General features: G+C 41.7%; 1 protein-coding gene across 1 annotated transcript in view; it reads left to right on the top strand.

The window, feature by feature from the left end:
• The first annotated feature begins 3,974 nt into the window (after positions 1-3,974).
• Positions 3,975-15,289, top strand: part of STMN2 (stathmin 2) — a 49,017-nt gene continuing 37,702 nt past the window's right edge. The window contains exon 1 of the mRNA XM_056134480.1: positions 3,975-4,201. Within this exon, the coding sequence (XP_055990455.1) occupies positions 4,183-4,201 (19 nt within the window). The 5' untranslated portion in view covers positions 3,975-4,182. The remainder of the gene's footprint in view (positions 4,202-15,289) is intronic.

Below are 15,289 nucleotides of genomic sequence, written 5' to 3'. Positions count from 1 at the left end.
TGCTTTGTGTGCCACCAAGTTCACTTTAACCCTGAAGCATTCACCTCTATACCCCAGGGATAGCCCAAAATCAACAAAATATCAGTTAAGATCCAATGAAAACAATAAAATTCTGACAATGCTGTTTGATATCTCACTATCTTATAATATGATCTTATACTCTCTCCCAGAAGCTTGATTACTAATAGGCTAAAATCATTCCATGACATCAGCTAATCCTCCAAAGCAATGATTATGCTCCAGTTTGGAAAGAAACCAACACCTCAGATCTCCTTGCAGAAATAATACACAATACATTGTAATCCATAGTAATTAAAGTCTCTCTTAATATCTTTTATTTCTATGACTTTCTTTAGTACTGTTAATGACTTCAAGTATATAACAAGGGTCTTCTGCTGATCTGAACTCTACTCATCCATATTCTTTGGGGAATGGAACAAGATATAAATAAATAATAGTAAACAAGCTCACAGTACCTACTCCCCACATGAGATAGCAAAGCAAGTGTTTGAAAGCACATCTACAATTTTGCTGGGTTCAATTATCCTGAATTATTTTGACAGTATTACTGTTGTTACTGTTGTTATTTCACACGTGTTTATTGACTATCAGCCACATGAATACAGGCACTTTAAGGCGATTAAAAATATACACTACTTAGACTCTGCTCTTAAAATGTTTAAATGCTCTGGAAACCATAAGCATAACAAATACCAATAGTGATTTAGGCAGTCTGTAAGTGATAACATTTCAGTCTATCCCAAATGTTACAGGACAACCTTGTCCTTTGTTTTACATTGCTCAGGTCCAGTAACTAGTTTTTAATGTGGATGTTCACTCATCACCATCAAAACCATTTTCTTCAGGCCAAGTAGTTTTCTCTTCTTCAAACCTCTAGAGACTCTGGTTCATTATCAGAACCAGAGCCTAAGTTGATAATATTTTCTTAGAGAATTAGAGGTTATATTTTCCTGCATTTTGTATATTTTAGGTAGTCAAGAGATGTTTGGCTTATTTCACAATACAAATTTTGTTAATAACTATTTCTAAGATAGACTAGAGGTTCCCACACTTTTTTGGTCTAAGGTTCTTTTCTCAGGAAAAAACTCTATACCCCCCTCCCAAATCTACCTTCTTTAAGTGAACAAATAGAAAATGCCCTGTGATTACATCATACCCTGCCCATCATCCCAGCACCCATCAGGGGACAATATCCCCCATTTTGAGTAATACTGGGATAAATTAGTGAATTAATTGAAAAATAAATATTGAATAAATTACTGCTTTTAATTTAAATTAATTTTAATTTAATTTTTGAATGAATAAATCATCATTTCTTTTTTTCTACCTTAGACCTGCAGTCCCAAGCAGAGTTGCATGACTGAAGATTATATTAACAAAAAGTAAAATCAATAATTGATTATAACTCAGACCTTTGAGCTTTTAAATTTTTCTTTGTGAGTTTATGGATAGACTGTGATCACTATAGTCTATCATATGTTATACTAACTCACCTATTCATTTGACTGAAATTACTTAAAAATCATACATGGCTGAGCTAGGTCATTAGCACTCAAAGTCAAAGTCATATATCAGTGGAGAGATAGTCCAGTGGGTAGGGAACTTGCCTTACATATGACTGACCAGGATTCAATCCCTGGCATCACATATGGTCCCCTGAGTACCACCAGGAGTGATCCCCAAGCACAGGGCCAGGAATAAGCCCTAAACACATCTGGGTATGCTCCCTCAAATCATCTATCTTACACTTGCTTCTGTGTATGTTGACTTCTCTCTTACATTTCTGTTCATCAATAAATAATGTTCATGAGCAAATGAACAATTATACAATGTGTATTTTGATTTGCTTTCCTCATAATGATCAAAAATATGGTGGATCTTGTTCAACTAACAGTGGTAGTTGTTAAAGATGTGAACGCTAAAACTTAGGGACCTTGTTATCCAATGAACTAAAGAGTATATGGATGACACATAGTCAACGGGAAAGGTATGGTGGGGAGAAAGGGAAACTCAGTAGTATTACTCACACAGACATCTTGAAAGTCTGTCATCTCAAGACTGCCAACTGCTCCACTTAAAGGAATTTAGTGCTCATACTTGAAGCTGGAAATGATTCTAGAGCGAGAGAGAGGGAAAGAATGGCTATTTCCAGGCTTCACTAACTCCCATATTGCTCTACTGCTGTGTCATAGTCACAGACCTGTACACTGAGAGGAAAAAGAATTTCTAAGCTTCTTGTTCAAGAAACAATTTTATTGATCTATGCTTTATCTTTTATTTTTCGTATGATTCAGCAAGTCAGAGCTGCTCTAGTTACAGTAGGTTCCTCTCACCCAGCAAGATATTACAGGATTAAAATACTTTAATGTTTGCGGGGAAGTAAAGAGGTTTGTTCAGCACCAAGGAGAGTGTTCATGGGTGTTTTGTTTTGTTTTTTATTTTTAATGATTTTATGGTTTCAAAACTGCATATGATTCATGAAACTACACAGAACTTTTGAAATGTGGTTTGAGAGATAGGTGCTAAGAACTTACTTTCTCCATTAAAAAAAACTGATAATATCTGTAAAATGTAAAATTTGCCAAAGATTCATATATGTTAGTGATTTCACCAATGTGCTATTACACTTTTCAAATGCAATGCATTAGCAGTCCTTTACCTATCTTTTGAATATCAAAACCACAGTTTCTGAATGGATCTAGAGTAGAGGAAGATTTAGCAAAAATAAACAAGAATATCAAATTAACAAAGAATATTGAATTAACAGTGACTAAAAATTATGCTGTGTTTTTAAGAATCTAAATTTTAAGATCTTTTCACTGCTATATCTTTATGACTTGACACATGGTAAGTGCTCGATGAATATTTACATGAGTCAAGTGTGAATGAATTAATTAATGGCATGTGCTAAGTGAGTAGGAACAAATTAATGAATGCTTTGTCTGTAATGAAGAATCATTTTTAACACCTGGCCTCAGATACGCTCACCTACCACGTGGTTCAACCTGAAACTTCCTTGGTCTGTATTAGTGGAGCCTCTGATTTTCAGAAAAGTCATATCCAAGATCCTTTATCTCCTCTAATCTCTGAGTATAAAGAGTTTCATAGAGTCCTGAAAAGATTACTGAGGTTTCAACCCATTTAACCCATATCTCCAAGACAACATGACGCCCACTGACCATTGCTTCCTTCAATCTCAGCCTAAGCAAACGGTCAACCTCCTGGTCCTGTCCTGTTACCAGATGGAAGGGGCATGGTCACCGGAGCCTAATTCTCACCCCCTTGTCCACCTTGTCCCCAGGTGGGAAGTAACTAGTGTCCCTATTCCCCAGAAGCTCAGCCAACCCCGTTCCTTCTGTGTCTAGCAGAAACCAGGAGACCTCGCTCTGCCCCAGAGACCCTCAACGCCAAAGACATTGAAGTCCAGCTTGGCCACAGACAAAGGATAACACTGCAGTTCTGAGCCCAGCTGCCGCCAGAACCAGAGAAGACGTGCCCTTGGGAGAAAGAACCTACCAAAGACAGGACCAAAGAAAAAAGAGAAAGGGGGAACAAGCAGGACCAAGTTCAAATAGAGTCTTCTAAATAGATGTTCCTAATAGTCAGCCTATTGTAAAGACTTCTCAGACCTCTGGATCCCTTGGCGTTTTGTTGTTGTTGTTGTTCTTTGGTTGGTTGGTTTTTTGGGTTTGCTTTTTTCTCAGGGTCTATTTGTTCAATGAAACATACATGAACCAAGTGAAACTGCTGGCCTCCCAGGTAGGCACAGCCCAGTTCTCTGCTCCTCAGAGGTTTCCAGGCTAAGGAGCCACTCTACTTGGACTGTACTATCAGGCCCCCAGAACGGGGGGGAGCTGACAGGGAAGAACTGATTTCCATTTCAAACTGCATTCTGGTACTTTGTACTCCAGCACCATTGGTCGATCAATATTTAATGCTTAGAGATTCTGAGTCTGCGGGAGTCGTGTCAGGGGACCTTGGGAGCCAATCTGCTTGAGCTTCCGAGTGATAATTATTCATGGGCTCCTGCCTCTTGCTCTTTCTCTCGCACGGTCCCACTCTGCAGACTCAGTGCCTTATTCAGTCCTCTCTTTCGCTCTCTCCGCCGCTGTAGCTGGACCCTTCGCCTTCGCCACCGCCCGGCACCTGCACATCCCTACGATGGCTAAAACAGCAATGGGTAAGACACTGCGCCTTTCGCCCACTCTTACCTCCTCTCTTCGGGCTTTTGCAAGGCATTCTGAGATTTCATTTTATTTCATTTTATTTTAAGAGAGAGCAAGAGAACAAGATGTTCCTGGTAACCCAGGAAAACCGGGAAGGACAGGCTCAGCTTTGGAGATTTTTTTTGGGGGGATGGGGGAAGGATGATGGGGGGGGGGGGGGATGAGCAAAGAGGGAGTCTAAAAATCTAAAAAGAAATCTTTGATTTGAAGGTAGAAACAGGTAAGTGAGGGTTCCCTGGGGATGGGGGAATTTATTCCGTTTCCACGTTTTTTAACTGGGACGCAACTAGATGGGGGGAAGGGGCGACCGGAACACTTTGCCTTGAGTGAAATTGAGGGACATTTTGCAAAAGTGCTTCGTAACGTCCTTGATTTCATCTCCAGTTTGTAAAAAAGAAAATGGGAGAGAGAGAGAGAGAGAGAGAGAGAGAGAGAGAGAGAGAGAGAGAGAGAGAGAGAGAGAGAGAGACCGGGCGAGACCGAGAGAGCACGCAAAGTCCTAGCGGTCCCACGGAGGCTCTTCCAAGAAGGGTGGGGACAAAAGGGTGGGGGGCGGGTGGAGACCCCTGGAAATTTTTCTGTATTGTCTCGGCCCCCAACAAACCTCTCTCTCCTCTGGGGCGCGGTCCGGGGAGGTGACAGTGGAAGGGCTGGGGGTGGGGGGATGCGGGGAGGAGGAGGGGGGTCTTTGTTTTAGGGAAAGGGAGGGGACGGGCAGGGCCCCGCGGGCGCGAGTGGGCAGCTGCAGGGGCGGGGCAGCGCCCGGCGGGGAAGGGCGGGGTGCGGGGGGTTTCGCAGGCGCCGGGGTGGGGTTTCTTTGTGTGAGGATGAGCGGTCCCGGGGGGAGGCACCTGCAGCGCGGGGCGCACAATGCGGACGGCCCCACCCAGGGCCCTGGGAGCCGCCTCGGCGCGGCGCCCCTCCCCCAGCCCAGCGCCGGGCCCACCTGGCGGGGGGCGCCTCCCCGGGGGAGACCGGGATGTGGGGGGTGGGGGGGCGCAGCCCGGCGCCCCGCCCCGCCTTCTTGGGTGCTCCGGACTCGCAGTCTTCAAGGCTTGCTCGGTGCCCCCTTGTGCCCCGCCCTGGCCTCATTGTTTTTCCTGGCGGGCTGCTTGGGTGGGGGTCGGGGTGGGTAGGGCGGGAGGGGAGGGGCCGAGGGATGAAATCTCCCCGCCGGTGCCAACTAGGTACCAGATGCACACCCGAAGGCTCCTTTGAACTCTTTGGGGCCTTTGTCGGGGGGGATGGGGGGTGGGGGGAGGACGCTCCTGCAACCTAGGTGCGGGGATCGGGATGAATAACCCATACAAAGAGGCCAAGGTCTTAGGTGGGGCCGCGCGAAATTGGCGTTTTGTAGGTCAGACGAGGGCCAAGTAGCAGCCGGGTTCCCACGCGGCATCTCCCGGCCCGGACTCGCTTCCCCGAGACCGAAGATTCTCGGATCCAGGGCCTCCAGCCTCCTCCCCCGAACGTTGCACCTCGAGGTGCCCCTGGGGGTCTGGGCGCTGGGAGGACCCAGGGTGGAGCAGAAAGGGAGGGGCCCGAGGTCCGCGGTTGCTGGGGACCTCTTCCCCCCTCCCCGAAACCTTGCGGGATGCGGGATGCGGGATGCGGGATGCGGGATGCGGGATGCGGGATGCGGGGCGGGGAGGTGACAGCCCCGCCCTGCCCCACCCTGCCGGCCCGGCGCAGACGACCCTGGGCTGTAGGGATTAGGCGTGGCTAGAGAGGGGCTGCGGGGGTGTTGAACAGTCGGAACCCCGATGCACCCCCACCCCAAGCCCTTGACCAGCCTGCTGCGCATCCCGCAGTGCTCCGAGTTCCCCGAAGAGCCTCCCCCCAGTTAGTGGGCAGCTCTGCGGAAGGGCGGCCCGAGCCCCGCCCGACCACACAAAGGCGCGGCCCCACCCCGCGCCCGCCGAGACCGCAGAGGTGACCCCTTTCCCAGGGCCACGCAAAGCTTTTTCTTTTTTTCTCCTTTTTTTTTTTTTTTTTTTTTTTTTTGCTTTTTCCACTTCTCACCCTCCAGCAGCTCAGATCGGGCTTCTCCATCCCCCACACCTCGTCTCCCATCCCCGTCCCATGCAGCTGAGATCCAGATTCTTAATTCTCCCCGAGGTCCCAGCAGCGCGGTCCCTGGCGTGGCCGGGCCGGGAGGGACCCTCGCTGCAGGGCGCGGCGGGACCCCACCCCACGCGGCCGGCCGGCCGGCCGGGGGCGCACGTGGCGCGTTGGCGCCTGGAGCGCAGCCAACCCTGCAGAGCCGTGGGTCCGGCTCGCTCCTGGCCCCTCGTCACCAGCAGGACCCGCAGCGTCCCCGAGCCAGGAGCCCAGGGTCTTTCCAAAAAGGTTTAAATGATGGTCTTTGATGAGGCATTAACCGTATTGCACTCACTTCTCTCCCCTTCTCTCGACGCTCCCCCCAAAGAATCCTTTTTCCTTTAGAGCTGTTTTTTTTTTTTTTTTGCATTATCAAAGCAAATGGCATTTTGTCTCTTTTACATTATAAAAAGCAAATGGCATTTCGGTGGTCGGGACTGTGTATGTTCACGTGGGTCTGTTCTAGGTGCAAGGGCTTGCGACCGACTGCCAAGCCCTTGTGGCAGAAATGACTGGACTAGTCCCCATAGAGAATTGTGACTACAATTGGGGAGAAAATACACATATATAGTCGGGCTATTACCGTCTTCACCACATATACTCCATAAGGTGATGTTTATAAATATAGGTTATGCACAAGAATGGAACTTTATTTGTAAACTGTTCTTCCCATGGCTGGTTCTTGGTACCGTCTCCATTCTACGCAGGAACGTGGGTCTGAAAACGGTAGCCATCATCCATTAATAAAAAGCCCACCCAACTCCGACGGAGGCAAGACTTGTTTCCGCCTTTAGTACGTTTGCAAATAATGAAAGGATGCACAGCCTCGCCAGTGTGCAAACAATGGATTTTTAAATTGTTGTGGTTACAGAGCTTCCTCAAGTTTGTGGAGGATGCTTTTTTTTGATTTATTAAACAGTTATATTTGCATGATGTATCAAGTATGTATATATATAGATATATATATATTATATCCCGTCATCTCTTTTAATGAAGTGGGCACTTTTTAAAGGTTTTAAAACATAACTAGAAATGGAGAAAATGGGGATTTGGTTAGGATTCACATATATAAAAAAAGATAGAAAAATGGCAGCAGTTTATCACTTAATCTGATACATATTTTGTAACAGGTAAGTAAGCTGCTAGCGTATAAGCATTATTATCCAGCAGGAACGGATGCAAGTAACTAGTATGATGGTACAAATGGACACACATGGTGATTCTGTGTATCCATATTAAAATTCTCTGCAAGCATATTTAAGTAATAGTTACAATGAGATGATTAGTGATATTAAAAGAGAAGTTTATTTAGTCTGAATTAACAGTGTTTGTGATGACACACAGATTTATAGCAGATTAACCTGTACTAATGGGGAAAGAAATATTTTATTGTTAGAGCATTTGCCTCTGCTTTTCATCCTTTTTCAGCCGGATTTTATTTCACGCATTCAAAGTAGTTTCACTTACTTTCAGGGTTATTTTCTTTCTGTATTAATGGTTGATGGTGAAATAAGGGTTTGATCTATAGATACAACATGTCTTCCACCAAATAGCTCACTTTCAGCAATGAAAATGCAGCAAGAAGTTCAATGCTACTGATATTCAGGAAATGTCCTCTGGGTGACATAAAGTCTTTTCACACACGAAAATGGTTTTCCTCCCTATAATTCATTATGAAAATAATTATTGAATTCTGTGACTATCTATCAGAAACTATCAAGTAGAATTATAAAGTTAAATCTGTACCATTGGAATGGAATTTTGAATCAATTGTATAGTTAATTGGATGTTTTGTCATTGATAAAAGTCTAGACCAGCTTTTGGAGAAATGTCAAAGTCAATCACAATTTTTTAAATTTTTAGCTGAAAAGGTGTGATCTATACCCGCTCTGCTAATTCTGTCAGTATCTCACAAGATTGAGTGAAACTGGCTGGTTCCCTGCTTTGGGTGTGGTCGCCCAGCACTGCCAGCTAAAGGCAGGTCAGAGAAATTTCTCAGTAGTAAAACACGCACAGTCCATGGTCATACTATATTTTAAAAAACGATACTTTTTTAGACAAAATGAAAATACTGAATTAATCAATCACCCAGATGTTTTTAGATCTGGGGACTCCTCTTCCCTGATTCTTCCCATTGTACAAACGCTGAAAACCTGGGAGTGTGCATTCACTTTTCACTCCACTAGAGGGCAATCGACCTCTCTAAAGAAGTAAATGCTGTAAATGCAATTCCAAATACTATTTGATAAAAAAAAAAAAGTTATTTTTTATTAAAAATTCTCTTTTACCTGGAGAATATTCTCTTCTATCTGGAACGTTTGGTGGATTATTTTGTAAATGAATGTCCTACGATATGCTAGTGGGTTAAAAGGATTCGTCTTCCTTTTCAAGATCAAGAGAGCTTCAAAAAAATAGAAGTAATGCAGATCCTAGTTAATTGTTCTCTTATTGATCTTATTTTTCAGTTTTATTGCATTTTTATAGCAACATCATTTATGCACTTCAGTGCTGCGGTGGATAAATAATAGGAAATGGTCAGCAAAATTATTTAGAAATGGAATGTTTTAATATTTAAAGGAATAAATTAAACAAAAATCTTTCGCTTATTCATTCATTTTAAATTTTCTTAATATTAAAATATCTGAATGCCAGTTCATCACCTTCAGAAAGCTTGTAAGTTGCTAGGTTAAACAGGCAAATATAATGTGATGTTGAGAATGGCCACCAAAAACTGGCTTTCTTTCACTTATTCTTTTTTTTTCTGGTTTTTGGGCCACACCCAGCTATGCTCAGGGTGTATGCCTGGCTCTTTGCTTAGGGATCACTTCTGGAGGGGTTCCGGGGACCATATTGGGTGCCAGAGATCAAACTCTGGTTGGTCACATGCAAGACAAATGCCTGACCCGATGTACTATGGTTTTCACATTTTTAAGTTCATCTTTATTTTTCATTTAAAAGGCACCTTTCTGAACCAACTCTATGTAAACTAAACAAAGACATTTAAGACTAATTTTTATCACCTTTCAGTTATAAACATCTTGTAATACTTTTATTGGTTAATAGAAAATTAATTTTAATAAAGAAGAAAATAAGCATAAGCTAATTTTGAGAGAATCAAAATTACTTTTCATATTTACAATAAGCAATTTTATATTTCTTATAACTAATTCATCTATAAATACTTAATAGTTTCATGTTATTTTCTTTCTCAAACTTTAATGTGCATATGAATTTCCTGTGATTTTCAATAAAATGCAAACTCTAGTACAACAGGCCTTGTTGAAGTCAAACACTTTTTATTCCTAACAAGCTCCCAGCTGATGTTGGTTTTAACCATTAAATATATCAGTTATAGAAACAGAGAAGTGCATACATCTACCTCCCAGGAGTTCTGGTGACATGTGTTAACATTTTCAAATCCATGGCAATCTTTACAAAATATTTCACTTCCAAACTCAACACTTAGGGATTTGATTCCTCTGGGAGTTGTGTGTTCTAAGCCATTGCTCTCTCTTAATTGGATTTTTAAAAACATTCATATTGCCATACTCAACAGGAGAACTTCAAGAGAAATATGAAAAATGAAAATTTGTGTATGTGTGTGTGCATTAAAGGGAAAAAATGTGACTTGAGACACAGTTGGGAGGGATGATAAATCTATAATACTAGCTTACTTTTTTTATAAAAACAATAAATAAAACTTTGCAGACAAAAGAATTTCAATTCAAAACCTTTCAATTCAAAGCCAATACTACATGTTTTGAAGAATTTAAGACAAGAATTGAATAGCACTTAAATTATCTCTCAATAATGTTCCATGCTTACTACTTGCCAAATTACTCAAAGTACTTCTTACTGGATACCACATGAGATATTATTAATGATTAATAATTGTTAATACATGAGATATTATTAATAATTATTAATAATTATTATAAATAATAATTTTAACTCAGCTATTTATTTGAAACTGTGTGTATTTATTTTCTGCTTACTTACACCAATATGTTGAATACTATCTTTTTAAGAAAGTCAACCCAGAGGAAAGCATGGACCTTTAAGGAATATTATCAAAGATATCATATGTTGGTCCTTCCATGCAATGGTTGGCTGACCAAGCAAACATTATCACAGTTATGTAAATGGTCTCCTAATAAAATAATACTCTACACAAACTAACACAAATTAGATATGTGACATTTCCCAAATAGTACATCAATGCATGATCCCAAATAAAACTGACCACACAGATGATCAGATATGGTACTATTAAACATAATATTAGTGAAAGCCTCTAGGTTATACATTTTTTTGTTATTGACTTTAACTTCATTTCAGGGTCTCTCAAAAGCAGGTATCATATCAATGTTTGAAAGTCTTTATGCATTAAAAGAAGACAATACTACAACAATATTACAAAGGTAGTTTATGTTTGAAATGTTCAATGTTAATTATTTATTGTGACCATGGATTATATAATGGATATGACAAAAATAAAAACTTGAGGGCTTTGAAGCTAAACAAAAAAAATGGTCATAATGGTCCTTTAATCCTGTGACACTCACTGATTTCTTTCAAGAATCATTTTTCTGCCGTTGACATACATTTATCGTCTCTAAATGAAATGACTTTTATTTATTGATAGAATTTTATGGCATATGTAACATCTATTCATTGTTCTAAGCATTTTACATATATTATCTTAATAATGCAGTAATCCTTAATAACAGTATTATTATAAATGAAGAAACTGAGACACAGAGAAGTTACTGGCTCAAAATCGCACTGTGAATGGAATCCAGAATTTGAGGCCAGATGATTTGGTTCCAGAGTCTAAGCCTTTAGCCATCTAAAGATTTGGATTCAGGAGAAGATGTAAAAGTAGTACCATCTCCACATCAGAAACGTTTCTATCTTGAGGATCCAATCAATGTTACCGCCATTTTGTTTCATGGCCCAAGATGGTCTTATCCTTTCTGAGAGCAGACTGATATTGTAGAGGAAATACCTTCAAATTAATGACTAGTTTTAATAGCTGACTTGGGGCTTGTTAAAATAATTGCCCTGATTTAGGCTTTGCAGGGGGGAGTGGTGGAGAGTAGTAATGAATGGAACACTCAGCTCTCTGAAGACCAGGGAAGAGAACAGCAACAACTTCTAGTGTGGATATGATGACCAGTTGGGGGAGGGGGGGTTAGCATATATAACTCACAGCATCGTGAGACTTGTTGTTACTGTGTTTGACATATGGAATACATCATGGTTAGCTTGCCAGGATTTGCCATGAGGGCAAGATACTGTTGGTAGCTTGCCGGGCTCTCCGAGAGGGGCAGAGGAATCGAACTCGGGTCAGCCACGTTGGCTGCGTGCAAGGCAAACGCCCTACCCGCTGTCCTATCACTCCAGCCCAACTCGCAGCAGCATGGTTGGCATATTTCAGAGTGGATCCTAGGTATTCAAAGATCCTAGAATAACTGTTATGCTGTTTTAATTAAACAAACCTGCAGCTAAAAAAATACTGCCCAAACATCCACATTTAGTATAATCAGCAGGTATTACTTCAAGACTCTCATCTTAGTACCTCAGATGCAGGCAGATAGAAGAGGTCTGTGGGAAAAGAGTCGTTCCCTTGTGAAATATTTTTAATTATCTTTTAATGAAAGAATTAGGTCCTGTCATTTGTCAAGGAGACATTTGCAGTAGTAAAACCTCTGTTTATATAACCCATTTTTATTAGTCATGATTAAAGATAACATTATGTGTACATTTTTCCTCACAAAACATTTTTATGTGGATGTAAAGGTTAATTAATACATTTCAGCAATCATTTTGCAAGTCATCTGGAAATACAGCTTCTCAAGAAATTATACTTAAGAAGCCGCATTATAACATAAATTTATATAGTGTAACAAAAATTTTAAGACATTTCTCATTTATAATGGCATGGATCTCTAGGTGACAATATTTAATATTTAAAGTGACAATATTCAAAACTGTTGTTTTTGTGACCAGAAGTAGTAACCAAACCTAACCCATGTGTTATAAAGTTCAAACTACCTAAACAGTTGAAAAACTGATGCCAGAGATTCTCATCAAGATGTCACTTGTGAGGCTGGAGCGATAGCACAGTGGGTGGGGCATTTGCCTTGCACGCAGCCGACCTGGGTTCGATTCTCAGCATCCCATATGGTCCCCCAAGCACTGCCAGGAGTAATTCCTGAGTGCTGAGCCAGGAGTAACCCCTGAGCATCGCCAGTGCAACCCGAAAAGAAAAAAAGATGTCACTTGTTTTTACTTTCAGATGCCGAGGAGAGGGGCACGGATACGTCAGGCAGCTGAACAGAGGCTGGAGTTCTATAGCCCCCAGAAACCCTGCTTCTGAACATAAATAATTGCCTTTATGGCTGTGCAGTTCTTTTCCATTCCCAACGCTCATATCGACTGCTGTTATTTAAGTCTTGCAGCTTCATCTGAGAAGTGCCAATTAGCATTCTTCTCATAATCATTCTTCAGAAACATGAAAAATTACCACAGTTAATTCTGCTCTTTTGATGCAGATGACATGATCCAAGATCCCTGTCACTTTAAGAGTAATTTTTCATCCTATTTGAGACTGAATATTTTCTTGTTTTTTTTTTAAAAAAAAAAGAGTAGACCAACACAAAAGATGGAGAAATAGTCAAAAGAAAAAATTACAGAGCCTACCTACTCAGGCAATGCTTCTGAAATAATCATCTTTCCCATCCTTTTTTTTTAATGTAAGTTTTATGAAATGGGAATAGCATACATATTATTCTCTTCTTTTAATGAGTAAATTTTGACTCAGAGAATTTACTCAGTCAAGTTCACTTGTGGTAAGCTTTGGTGCAAAGGTCTAATAGGCACGTATAGATGCCAGAGAGATAGAATAGCATGGAAGACTCTTGCCTTGCATGAGAATGGCTTGGTTTGGATCCTGGCAAGAGCTATGGTCCTCAGCATAACCACAAGTCCTCCCTGAGCATAGAGCCAGGAGTAATCCCTGAGCACCACTGGGTCTGGTCTCTAAACAGAAGCCAAAATGGGAGAACAGAGGCTAGAGACGTAGTACAGTGGTAAGGCAGTTGCTTGCATGCAGTTAAGTGATACTTGATACCCAGCACCACATGTGTCTCTGGAGTTCAACCAGGGAGCACAGAACCAGGAGTAAGTTCTGAGAATAGCCAGGTGTGGCCCAAAACCAAAAATAAATAACTAAATATCGACAATAATATGTGTGATAATAATATAATACAGAGAAAATTAAAAGAAAGATAAATGCCCTAGGCATCTTTGCCTTCAGGCGTAAGTCACTGATAGCTAATGTTATTAACTTAAAATATATATATATTTGAGCACCCTTTCTGTTCTGAAGCCTACAGAGGATATTGTGAGACTATAAATATGCATGGAGAGGCTGGAGTGATGGCACAGCGGGTAGGGCATTTGCCTTGCACGCGGCCAACCTGGGTTCGATTCCCAGCATCCTGTATGGTCCCCTGAGCATCGCCAGGGGTGATTCCTGAGTGCAGAGCCAGGAATAACCCCTGTGTATTGCTGGGTGTGACCCAAAAAAGGCATTAAAATAAATAAATAAATAAATAAATAAATATGCATGGACTTCACCTTCAGGAATTTGCTCTTGTGAAAAAAAAAACAGGAAATTGTATATGCCCCCCAAAATTAAATATCACAGTAGTGATTTATAGTTGTCTTTCCCATTTCACTTTTTAAAAATTTTACTCATCGCGATTTACAATACCCTCAGTGATAGTGTTTCATTCATATAACCTTCCACCACCCCACCCTCCATCAAAGTGTCTATTTCCCTCCCCCATTATTTCGATATTTCCCCTCTCAAATCCCCCCATCGCCCACTATGGACAACTCAGTTCTGAAGATAGGTTTACAGATTCTGTTGCTTTGAGCCATTTGTTATTTCCTTGCTATGCTTTATCATATCCCCACATATAAAAGAGATCATTCTGTATTTGTCCCTCTCCCGGCTGACTTCACTCAGCGTGATACTCTCTGATCCTCCCCATTCCACTCATAGCTGCAAATTGCACAATCTCATCTTTTCTGAGAGCTGAGTAGTATCCTATCATGTCTCCGTACCGGGAGTTTCTTTATCCATATCATGTATTCTTGAACACTTGGGTTGTTTCATGATTTGGGCTATTGTGGATAGTGCTGCAGTATTTTAAAATAGTACACAGTAGATATGTATACTAAGAACATTTAGGAGATCCAAGGTATGCATAGCTTTTCTAAGCTTCACCAATATGCGTGAATTTCCACTCGTGCACTTCCAAATTCTATGAGTCTGACTGAATGGCCTCTGGAATTTTCACTTCTGCCAACTTCCACATGGCTGGACCTAAGAGACAGCTCAAAGAGAACCACATGGCTGGACCTAAGAGACAGCTCAAAGGGCTGTAATGCAGGCTTGGGTCAATCTCCAGCACCACATTTACCCTGAGCACTGCTGGAAGCAAATCGCCAAGAACTTAACTTGGAGCGTCTCCTAAATACCGCTGCGTGTGATACCCCCCAAAACAAGAATCATATTTATATTAAACCTAACTTCAGTGACTAGTGGGGTATCTGGGCCAAGAGTGGGCCTCCAGACAGTTGGGTCTACCACGTGGGCAGAGGAGAACAGGGTACCTAAGCCCCTATCGCTTCCCTTCTGCATAAGCAGTTGGCTGCCACACTACAGGAAGAGCCCGGGAGCAGGACCTAACGCCCACGTTTCCGGCCTCTACTCTCTCACTGAGCGGCCTTCACCGTGTTCCTTTTCCCATCTGTGCTTCTAAGTCAGCAGACCTGAAATGGTGAGACCGACTGCCTGATGTGTATCAGAGAGTCGTTTTCCAAATGAAGGAATCAATGTGGAGCTGATGAATATGTGTAAAGTACTA

Source organism: Sorex fumeus, unplaced genomic scaffold (assembly GCF_029834395.1).
Source record: "Sorex fumeus unplaced genomic scaffold, SorFum_2.1 ptg000002l, whole genome shotgun sequence".
NCBI classification, from domain to species: Eukaryota; Metazoa; Chordata; class Mammalia; order Eulipotyphla; family Soricidae; genus Sorex; species Sorex fumeus.
The sequence above is the reverse complement of the archived record's forward strand: the minus strand, read 5'-3'. Positions and strand labels throughout refer to the sequence as shown.